This window comes from Anolis sagrei, chromosome X (assembly GCF_037176765.1).
Source record: "Anolis sagrei isolate rAnoSag1 chromosome X, rAnoSag1.mat, whole genome shotgun sequence".
In the NCBI taxonomy this organism is placed as follows: Eukaryota; Metazoa; Chordata; class Lepidosauria; order Squamata; family Dactyloidae; genus Anolis; species Anolis sagrei.
Window position 1 is genome coordinate 16,760,422 of NC_090034.1, and position 11,597 is coordinate 16,772,018.

An 11,597-nucleotide genomic window follows, 5' to 3' on the forward strand; every position below is an offset into this window, starting at 1 on the left:
CATTTTCCTATTTCCAACAGACCTCACTACCTCTGAGGATGCTTGCCATAGATGCAGGCGAAACGTCAGGAGAAAATGCCTCTAGAACATGGCTATATAGCCCGGAAAAACCTACAACAACCCACTTCGGAAGTGTCCAACATGTGATCCAATACAACAGCCAGCAGAGTGTCTGCTGTGAACTCATCTTGTTGTGTTTCAAATAATAATAATAATAATAATAATAATAATAATAATCCCGCCACCATCTCCCCAAAGGGATTTGGGGTGGCTCACAGAAGCACTCCAAGTACCACATGCAGACAACAATACATAAGTACAAATGCAATGACTTAAGTACAATCAACAGCGCATAATGGAGCCCCCGGTGACACAGTGGGTTAAACCCCTGTGCCGGCAAGACTGAAGACCGACAGGTCGCGGGTTCGAATCCGGGGAGAGGCGGATTAGCTCCCTCTGTCAGCTCCAGCTCTCAAGCGGGGACATGAGAGAAGCCTCCAACAAGGATGATAAAAACATCAAATCATCCAGGCGTCCCCTGGGCAACGTCCTTGCAGACGGCCAATTCTCTCACACCAGAAGCGACTTGCAGTTTCTCACTCCTGACACGACAAAAAAAAAGCGCATAAAAGAAAGTTTGAACAGGACCTTTCTAAACCTGTTATATGTGTGCATGTAATCATAGAGCTGGAAGTGATCAAAAGGGCTATCCAATCCAACCCCAGTCTGCCAAGCAGAGAAACACAACCAAAACAATCTTGACAGATGGCCATCCAGCCTTTGCTTAAAAACCTCCAGTAGGGGAGACTCTGACTGTCAACACTGACCATTTAATGCCTCTTAAAACTAGCTTTTATCTGTGGTGGCTATGGGAACTTCCAGACAGGCCATATATCCGTTTTTCTGTCTAGCCCAGATTATCTGGCAGTGCAGACTCATATAATCCAGTTTAAAGCAGAAAACTTGGGATCAGATCAGATCCTGGGATAGAGGACCTGTCTGGAAGGGCCCCAAGGCCCCTTCTAGACTGCCTAATATCCCAGGATCTGATCTTATATCTCAGGATCTGCTTTAAATTGGCTTTTCCACACAGCCCTGCATCCCAGAATATCAAGGCAGAAAATTCCACATTATCTGAGTGTGGACTCAGATAAGCCACTTCAAAGCAGATATTGTGGGATATCCTGCCTTGATATTCTGGGATATAGGGATGTAGAAGGGCCCTGAGTCTCCACTGACATATAGTCTGGGATAAACAGATAATCTGGGTGGAAGGGGTGTACAGCCACTTTTACAATGCCACATAAAATCCAGATTATATGATTTGAATTGGGTTGCATGGCATTGTGAACTCAAATAATCCAGTTATTGTGGATATCTGCTTTGATATTCTAAATATATGGCTGTGTGGATGATCTGCTTCCAAAATTTAGATCAGGCCTGGGCAAACTTAGGCCCTTCAGGTGTTTTGGACTTCAACTCCCACAATTCCTAACAGCCTCAGGCCCCTTCCAGGGGCCTGAGGCTGTTAGGAATTGTGGGAGTTGAAGTCCAAAACACCTGGAGGGCCTAAGTTTGCCCAGGCCTGGTCTAAATTACATGGCAGCCATAGGGACCTGCTTAGCCAGATCTTGGAAAAGCTACTCTCTGATAACAAATCCGCAAAAGAAAAGTTGCCTCTACCATTTCTTATCTCTATGGGTGGTGTGAGTGACGTCACGGAGGCGGTTGAGTTGTGTGGGCGGAGCCTGGGGGGTCTTCTCTGCGCCTGCGCGAAGGGGCCGGGCTCCTCTCCCTCGCCATGGCCGCCGTGGAGGCCTCGCGTAAGCGCCGCTCCAAGGCGCCCTTCTTCCCGGCGGCCAAGCGGGCCCGGCCGGGCGGCTCTGGGCAGCTGGAGCCCGGCATGCGGGGCATCCTCATCACCTGCAACATGAATGAGCGCAAGTGCGTGGCCGAGGCCTACAGCCTGCTGGGCGAGTACGGCGAGCAGCTCTACGGGCCCGAGCAGGTAGGAGGGCGGTCGCCATGGGAACCAGGCCTCGCCCGCGGTGCAGCATGGGAAAAGCCATTGGGCGGCCTCGCCAAGGTTGTGACTCCCATCCCATCCGCATGGCCTAGAATCCTACCATTCTAGGAAAGACTATAGGCTTTTGAGTTGTGAGTTTACCAGGCCATGTTCCAGAAGCATTCTCTCCTGATGTTTTGTCCACATCTATGGCAGGCATCCTCAGAGGTTGTGAGGTCTAATGTATTGTCGAAGGCTTTCATGGCTGGAATCACTAGGTCCTTGTGGGTTTTTTCGGGCTATAGGGCCATGTTCTAGAGGCATTTCTCCTGACGTTTCGCCTGCATCTATGGCAAGCATCCTCAAAGGTAGTGAGGTATGTTGGAAATAGGAAAATGGGTTTATATATCTGTGGAATGGCTGGGGCGGGGCAAAGAGCTCTTCTCTGCTAGGGCTAGGTGTGAATGTTTCAACTGATCACCTTCATTAGCATTTGAAGGCTTGGCTGAGCCTGGGAAAATGTTCTGTTGAGAGGTGTTAATCTGTGCCTGGTTGTTTCCTCTCTGCTGTTTTGCTGTAGTAATTTTAGAGTTTTTTAATACTGGTAGCCAGATTTTGTTCATTTTCATGGTCTCCTCCTTTCTGTAAAATTAAAATTTCTCTAAAATTACTACAGCAAAACAGCAGAAATTGTAATTTTAATTTTACAGAAAGGAGAAGACCATGAAAATGAACAAAACCTGGCTACCAGTATTAAAAAACTCTAAAATTACTACAGCAAATTACTACCCTGTTTGGATACCAACCAACATGCCAATGATTTAAATCAAGAAATAGTTTTCTAACATCTACAGAGACACTTGCAGGAACACCTCAGCAAGCGAGAGTTAAAAAGTGGCAGGCTAAAACCCAGCACCTCAATCCATGGCTGATACCAAATGAGAGACTCCCTCCTGGGCACACAGAAGACTGGGCAATGTGGAAGGTGCTGAACAGACTGTGCTCTGGCACCACAAGATGCAGAGCCAACCTTAAGAAATGGGGCTACAAAGTGGAATCCTTGACATGCGAGTGTGGAGAAGAGCAAACCACTAACCACCTGCCACAATGCAACCTGAGCCCTGCTACATGCACAATGGAGGACCTTCTTGTGGCAACACCAGAGGCACTCCAAGTGGCCAGATACTGGTTAAAGGACATTTAACCAACTACCAAGTTTGCAAAATCTGTGTGTGTTATTTTTTCTTTTTCTTTTTAATCTCTGTGGTTGTTTTGTTCTGTTAGAATTGTAACACAATGGTATGGTTGCTGATGACACGATAAATAAGCTGACCACCTTCATTAGCATTTGAAGGCTTGGCTGAGCCTGGGAAAATGTTCTGTTGAGAGGTGTTAAGATGTGCCTGGTTGTTTCCTCTCTGCTGTTTTGCTGTAGTAATTTTAGAGTTTTTTTTAATACTGGTAGCCAGATTTTGTTCATTTTCATGGTCTCCTCCTTTCTGTAAAATTAAAATTTCTCTAAAATTACTACAGCAAAACAGCAGAGAGGAAACAACCAGGCACATCTTAACACCTCTCAACAGAACATTTTCCCAGGCTCAGCCAGGCCTTCAAATGCTAATGAAGGTGGTCAGCTGAAACATTCACACCTAGCTTCAGCAGAGAGCTCTTTGCCCCACCCCAGTCATTCCACAGATATATAAACCCATTTTCCTATTTCCAACAGACCTCACTACCTCTGAGGATGCTTGCCATAGATGCAGGCGAAACGTCAGGAGAAATGCCTCTAGAACATGGCCCTATAGCCCGAAAAAACCTACAAGAACCTGTTGTGAGGTCTGTTGGAAAGTAGGAAAATTGGGTTGATATATCTGTGGGAAGTCCAGGGTGGGAGAAAGAGCTCTTGTCTGCTTGAGGCAAGTGTGGATGTTGCCATTGGCCATCTTGATTAGCATTGAATAGCTTTAAACTCCCACCTCGGAGTTTAAGATCTGCTGAGGGGGCCCTGCTCTCGGCCCCACCTTTATCACAAGCGAGACTGGTGGGGATGAAGGACAGGGCCTTCTCGGTGGTGGCCCCTCGCCTGTGGAATGCACTCCCCAGGGAAATTAGGACATCAACTTCTCTCCTTCAGGAAGAAGCTAAAACCCTGGATGTGGGACCAGGCGTTCGGGTAAGCTGACAGATGGACAAAGACAACCAATAATGACCAGAGTAGGAAAGGACAATGACAATGCTAAATGGTTTACGGACTTGGATTTGGTGAACACTGACCACAAGATGTTTTATTGCTGCTAGAATACAGACCTCACTACCTCTGAGGATTCTTGCCATAGATGCAGGCAAAACGTCAGGAGAAATGCCTCTAGAACATGGCCCTATAGCCCGAAAAAACCTACAAGAACCTTGTAGGTTTTGTTTTAATTAGTTATAACTAATTATAATTAGTTGTTATAATTAGTTGTTATAAATGTTTTAATTAGTTATAACTAATTATAATTAGTTATAACTAGTTATAACTTCTTTTAATTAGTTATAACTGATATTATGTGGTAAATTTGTGTATTATATATTGCATTGTATGTTGTAATTGTTAGGCATCGAATTGTGCCTTTTGTAAGCCGCCCTGAGTCCCCCCTAGGGGGTTGAGAAGGGCGGGGTAGAAGCACCCCAAATAAATAAATAAGCCCTGGCTGCTTCCTGCCTGGGGGAATCCTTTATTGGAAGGTGTTAGCTAAATTAATTTATGAGGCCATAAAAATCCCCAGCAAGCATGCAAAGAATGAGGAAATACTGGGTTGTATGGTTTTTTCTGGCTATATGGCCATGGTCTAGAGGCATTCTCTCCTGACGTTTTGCCTGCAACTATGGCAAGCATCCTCAGAGGTAGTGAGGTCTGTTGGAATTAGGAAAAAAGATTTATATATCTGTGGAATGACCAGGGTGGGACAAAGCACTCTTGTCTGCTGGAGCTAGGTGTGAATGTTTCAACTGACCACCTTGATTAGCATTTGATGGCCTGGCAGTGCCTGGGACAATTTTTTGTTGAGAGGTGATTAGATGTCCCAGATTGCTTCCTCTGTTGTTTTGCTGTTGTAATTTTAGAGTTTTTTAAATACTGGTAGCCAGATTTTGTTCATTTTCATGGTTTCCTCCTAGCAGAGCACTTGATGAACCACCTGGACACAGTGTATTATTTGAGAACACAGAAATTATGGACCACTCTCATAACCATCATATCAGACCACACAGAGAAGCCATTGAAATCCACAAGCATGTGGACAATTTCAACAGAAAGGAGGAAACCATGAAAATGAACAAAATCAGGCTCCTAGAATTTAAAAAAACTCAAAAATCACGACAGTAAATAAAGAGCAATACTCAAACAACAGGAGAATTCAAGACACCATGTCTATTTAAAGCTGTTCCCCACCCTTAGAGTTGAAGAACGTATGGACCAAACTGTCAATAACTTATAGAAGTCAGTGGATACATATATATTTACATTTTGCCCTTCCCCAGTTAAAAAACAAAATAAGCAGGCATCTGAACAAAACAATACTCATATAAATAACATCATTAAAAACAAAGCTACAATGTCATAACCGGAAGGGGTATGTTAAAAAGAGCAATGAAAGAAGCAAAAGTAGATAAAAAACCAAGTCAGATATTCCTGATAATGTTTGTTTTTCTGCTTCTTGCTGTTTTCCTTGGACCTTGATACCATTGGAGCCCATAAAGCATGATCAGTCCTGATTTTGACATTTCCTAGGGTTCTTAGTAGTGTGGTTGTTAGACTTGGGTTGTTGCATTGTGAGCATCAGATGGCTGATATGTCTCTGTCATTGAGCCTGGCATATTTCTTCAAGGGCATCTATGAATTGTTAATAGCTATAAGCATAGTTTTTCCATTCATTCTGTAAGATTGATTGCACAACTTTAAGAGCTGGTTGTTTTTCACTACTTCTTTGTTCCTTATACTTTTGTTGTTGTTTCAAAATTTCAAATTTTCTTGTTTCACTTATTGAATGTCATGTCTTTTAGGTGCTTATAAGTAATACAAATGAATGTGTGTGAAGTTCACAGATCAAGAAGAAAGCAGAGTGTCAGGAAATGAGGAGGACGAGGACGAAGACAATGAAGACGATGATGCTGAAGCCGCTTTGAAAAAGGAGGTTGATCAGATTCGTAATTCAACAGAGCAGAAGAGGCGGCGGTTCCAGTCGGTGGAGAGTGGTGCCAATAATGTGGTTTTTATTAGAACACTGGGTGTAGGTATGCACACATGAAATGGCTTAAATTCTAAGGCAGCCCTGTTAAGATCTTGCAGACTCTAGACCAGGCATGGGCAAACTTTGCCCTCCCGGTGTTTTGCACTTCAACTCCCACAATTCCAAACAGCCTCAGGCTCCTTCCTTTTCCCCTTCAGCCACTTAAGCTGAGGCTGTTAGTAATTGTGGGGGTTGAAGTCCAAAACACATGGAGGGCTGAAGTTTGCCCATGCCTGGTCTAGGTATAACTATAAACATATTCAGCTATTTTAGACAAATCCATATCTTTGGGGTTTACCATAAATCAAATTAAGCAGATATTAGCCACTGTTACTCTGTAACTGGTCAGAGGTGATGGAACCTATAGGCTGGCAGCCATCACTATAAACTGTCAAGTATATATATATATATCTGTTTTCTATATTTTGTTCCAGAGGTTGCAAATTCATACACTGGCTTTGGGGCATTTAGGATGTTAAAAGGCATCACTGTGTTCCCAGTAAGGCAGGGGCTAGGTATGGTGGCCCTTCTAGTTAATAAAAGACACCCTCTAATTTAATGCTTATATTATGAAAGTTTTTAAATCGTATAGCATAAAATATAAGATGAGAATAAAGCAGGATAAAAATCACCATCATTTAGTAATCTTTATATTTAACTGCATGGCAAAGACATAATTATTTTTTGCCAGCCTTCCAAATTCATCCTATCATATATGTTGCACTTTGTGATAAATTGGACATTTTATATTGATATCTGAGTTGTTTTATATTCAAAATATTTATATTCAATGTGTTTTCAAATTCTTACAGAGCCAGATTGTGAAAGGCTGGCTAGAGTTTCCTTCACCCTGTTAGAAATGCTATTTCTTTGTCCCAAGGGCAGTCTTGTCGGAAATGACTCTCCAAATCCTTTCTCCTTGCAGAACCAGAAAAGCTGGTGCACCACATCCTGAAGGACATGCATGCCACCAAAAAGAAGAAAACCAGAGTCATCCTGCGCATGCTGCCTGTTTCAGGCACCTGCAAAGCCTTTGTGGAGGACATGAAACACTACTCGGAGACCTTTTTTGAGCCTTGGTTTAAAAGTCCCCAGAAAGGCACTTTTCAGATTGTTTATAAGGCTCGAAACAACAGCCACCTCAGCAGAGAAAAAGTGATCACAGAACTGGCAGGTGGGTGCTCTCTTGGATTATATTGGAGCTTGGAGGTACACTTTTACAGTGGCTCCAATCCTTCCTGGAGGGTCGTTCTCAGAAGATGTTGTTGGAGGACACCTTCTCAGCCCCATAGCCATTGCCCTTTTGGGCCCCACATTGCTCAATATTGTCCCCCATGTTTTTTTAACATCTACATGAAGCCACTGGAAGAAGTAATTGAGAGTTTTGGAGTTTGATGTCATCTGTATGCAGATGACATTCCACTCTGTCACTCCTTTCTAGCTGCTACTAAGGCTGCTACTTCAGGACCTGCTACTTCAGGTCCTGAACCGGTACGTAGTTGTGACAGACTGGATGAGGGCGAACAAATAGAAATTGAATCCAGACAATACAGAGGTTCTCCTGGTCAGAAGGCCGAACAGGGTATAGGGTTACAATGAGCACACAACTCCCCTGTTGTGCCAGCTCCACTGGCTGCCAGTCTGCTTCCAAGCACAATTTAAAGTGCTGGCTTTAGCCTATAAGCTCTAAATGGTTCCAGCCCAGTTTACCTGTCTGAACATATCTCCCTCTATGATCCACCTCAGAGGTTAAGGTCATCGGGGTGGCCCTGCTCTCTGTCCCACCCCCCTCATAGACGTGACTGGTGGGGACAAGAAGAAGGGCCTTCTCCGTGGTGGCCCCTCAGCTGTGGAACTTCATCGCCGTGAAATTAGATCTGCCCCATCACTCCTGACCTTCAGGGAAAAAACTAAACATGGCTCTGAGATGAGGCTTTTGTCCAGTAAGGAGAGTAGTGCAATATGAGACTACAAATTAATATAATGATGACTTAGACCAGCACTGGAATATGATTTGGATCATGTGATTTTAATTGATATTTTAATGCTATATTTTAATGGTTATAGTTTTAATGTTTCTCTTTATTTACCAATGTATTAATATATGGCATTGAATTGTTGTCTTTATTGAGAAGGGTGGGATATAAATGTGGTACATAAATCTTGCAATTCAGGGAATAAGAATTCAGGCTGGGACCTAAAGGTAGGAGAAGCGGGCGAGATGCTTGCAGTGGCTATCTCTTCCTTCCATATCATTCTTCCTCTAAACTCGGTCTTCCTTCCTCTTTTCTTCTTCCCATGCTCCCAAGCACAACCTCAAGGACAGAGTGGGGCGGGGGGCAGGGACTTGGGGGATGAAGGAGAAACAAATAATAGAAATGTAAAATGGAGAGTCTTATCTTCCTTTTTAAGGTTTGGAAATTAGGTTGGAAGGTTTAAATAATAATAACTTAATTTTTATACCCTGCCTCCATCTCCCCAAAGTGACTGGTGTGACTTACATGGGGTCAAGATGGGGAAAGGAATAAGAAAGGTTTGGCTGCTTAGTTGGGTCCAGTTTGTTCAAATGAGCAGATGCTGCTCAAGGAGCATCATAGACAGGAAGAAGACTGGCATTTGAGAGTGTGCTCCCCCACTCAGAGGCCAGAGGGATCTTTTTTATATGTCAGAAGTGACTTGAGAAACTGCAAGTTGCTTCTGATGTGAGAGAATTGGCCCAGGGGACGCAGATATTTTTACCATCCTATGGGAGGATTCTCTCATGTCCCTACATGGAAAACTGGAGATGACAGATGGGAGTTGCTGACCCTCAGGTCAGCAGTCCAGCCGGCACAAGGGTTTAACCACTGCGCCATTACGGCTGCTTCCTTTTTTCCTAAATCCCTGCAAGTGGGGGAAGCAATCGAAACATATAGGAGGTTACCCTCATCTACTGGAAAAGAACATGTGTTCCTTTTCCCAACTTTGGGAATATATGGAAGTGGCAACAAGAGTGGGAATCTTTTGATCCTCCAGATGTTCTGACCTCCTATTAGTCCTTTACCATTAACTATAGTAGCTGGGGCGTCTTGGAGCTGAAGCCCAATACAAATAGAGAGTGAAACACCCCTTTCAAGGTTGAGGAGATGACTTTCTAACTCCCTTCTATCCACCCCTTCTCTTTGTGGCCTTGCAGGAGTGGTGGGCCATCTCAATCCGGAGAACAAAGTCGATCTGAATAACCCCGAATTCACCATCGTTGTGGAGATCATCAAAAACATCTGCTGTTTGAGTGTGGTGAGGGACTATGTGCTTTTCAGGAAGTACAACCTCCAGGAGGTGGTGAAGAGTGGCAAAGCGGATTGTGAGGGAGATGCGTCAAAAGCATCTCCAGAAGGCAATTCGAAAGGAGACAAACCAGTGGTGGAGAATGTGGAAAGTCAAGACCAGCCTGAAGATAACCTTGAGGAAAAAGCCAATGACAACCATGAGGATTAGGACCATTAATTGAGTTGTTGGATAGAGACTATAGAGAATGATTCGTTTTTATTTCGATGGATTGGCATTTTTAAATGAAAAAAAAAAAACACTCTGGTTTTGGTATTAAAGCCAATGGTTCACCAAATATTTTTGACTGGGAACTGACAGGTTGGGAGCTGCTGGTGTGACTGTCAAAAACCTTTCCTAGATACAACAAATTTTACAGGATTTGGAAAAAATGTGCTGAAGATATGCATTCTTTTGCTATAAAAAGCAGTTTCCCAAATGCTGCACTGAAGTGATTTGATACATTTTGTTTGGTTTGATCTGTACATAATATTCTATGCCTAGCCTACATGGTTTTTCTTTCCATGTCAGGAGCAACTTGGGAAACTGCAAGTTGCTTCTGGTGTGAGAAAATTGGTGGTCTTCAAGGATGTTGCCCAGGGGACACCCAGATCTGTGGGAGGCTTCTCTCATGTCCTTGCACGAGAAGCTGGAGCTGACAGATGGGAGCTCACCCCGCTCTTTGGATTCAAACTGCCGACCTTTCGGTCAGCACAAGGCTTTAACCCATTGTACCCCTGCGAACTCCAGCCAACAGTATGCTGCCATGTATTTTTCATTTTTCAATTTGTTTGGATTTGGTAGCTTTTGGAAGCAAACTCTACAGTTAATTTCTAACCAGGACTGAAAGCCATGGTTTGAAATCTGTTTCCAATTCTATGGGAAAGCAGCTGAAACTTTTAGTGGTGGCTCAGAATGCACTTCCAGCATCCAGATCCCAACTTATCCATGAGAGCTGAACTCAGCCATAGATACATTTGAGCAAAAGCTAGCCAAATTTGGACCCCCTGGTTGTATAGATACTGAAGTGTGTGTTAAAAGACTTCAGTTTATTTGGATATGGTGAGACTTTTGCTGGATGCTCCCTATATAACGAACAAAACCATATCCTATGGTTAAGTGTTGATATCTGAATGTGCATCAACAGCTGTTTCACAGTTGCTAAGAATCTGTGGCAGTGTTTGTTGCTTCACTTGGTAGCAGTTGATGTTACTGTCAAAACTAGATGATGACATTTTTGGATTCTAGGGCTTTGATAGTTGAGCCAGTGATCCAGCATAAGTTTCACCAGTTTGGACCAACCTAGCATTGGAAATAGCCACCAATCTAAACTTCACTTCTTGCAGTTTCAGACTCAGAAGAAGGATCTCATAAAACTGATCCTAAATACAAAGCAATTTAGAATGTGTATATGTGGAACAGGTGTTTTCCTGAATGTTTTTTATTTAAAATTTGCATAAAGTTTTATATTAAAAGTCTTCTTGAGAACATTACTTTGTGTGGTGTTCTGGATTTTCCAGCAGCTACGCAAAATTAACAATCAACTTGAGAGCGGATCAGATTGTAATGCCTTTCCCTATAATTTAGTGAGTTGGTTCTTGGTTACTTTTCAAGACTAAATTGCAATATATTTGGCATCCAGTTTAAGAAAGGATTCCTCATTATCTGAAATATGCCACTGATCAGAAAGAGTAAATTGGAAACTGTTCACATGAAAACTGGTCACCTGGAGCCACTGAGTTGTATTCGCTTTGAGCGGTGATTTTCTGGACCAGCTTGTTTCTTGACATTCTTATCAGATGCAGGGGCATTGTTTTGGTGCATTATTATACCACCCAAACACGGGGGAAAGGTTAATAGCTGGTAAATGAGTTGTTGCATTCCCCCTCACTCCTCTGCAGTGAATAAGGGTCAAATAACTTTACAAAAAAACAAAAAACCCAAAAATGTGCTATGTTAATGGGTTACAAAGACATCTCCTAATCAGAAACCTTTTCTGATGTTGGTGAAAGGCT

At 43.1% G+C, this 11,597-nt stretch overlaps 1 protein-coding gene across 1 annotated transcript; it reads left to right on the plus strand.

Moving 5' to 3' along the window:
- Window positions 1-1,766: 1,766 nt before the first annotated feature.
- LOC137097881 (THUMP domain-containing protein 1-like) lies at window positions 1,767-11,075 on the plus strand. Its single transcript, XM_067473228.1, has 4 exons — window positions 1,767-2,008; window positions 6,085-6,280; window positions 7,202-7,450; window positions 9,452-11,075. The coding sequence occupies exons 1-4, from the start codon at window positions 1,802-1,804 to the stop codon at window positions 9,751-9,753; spliced, it is 954 nt and encodes a 317-aa protein (XP_067329329.1). The 5' UTR covers window positions 1,767-1,801; the 3' UTR covers window positions 9,754-11,075.
- Window positions 11,076-11,597: the final 522 nt, after the last annotated feature.

What these genes read in the sequence shown, in the direction of transcription:
- LOC137097881 (XM_067473228.1), top strand. Translation starts at nt 1,802, where the DNA reads ATGGCCGCCGTGGAGGCCTCGCGTAAGCGCCGCTCCAAGGCGCCCTTC. An exon ending in AGCTCTACGGGCCCGAGCAG is followed by an intron (nt 2,009 to 6,084) that starts GTAGGAGGGCGG and finishes ATGTGTGTGAAG; the next exon opens with TTCACAGATCAAGAAGAAAG. An exon ending in TATTAGAACACTGGGTGTAG is followed by an intron (nt 6,281 to 7,201) that starts GTATGCACACAT and finishes TTCTCCTTGCAG; the next exon opens with AACCAGAAAAGCTGGTGCAC.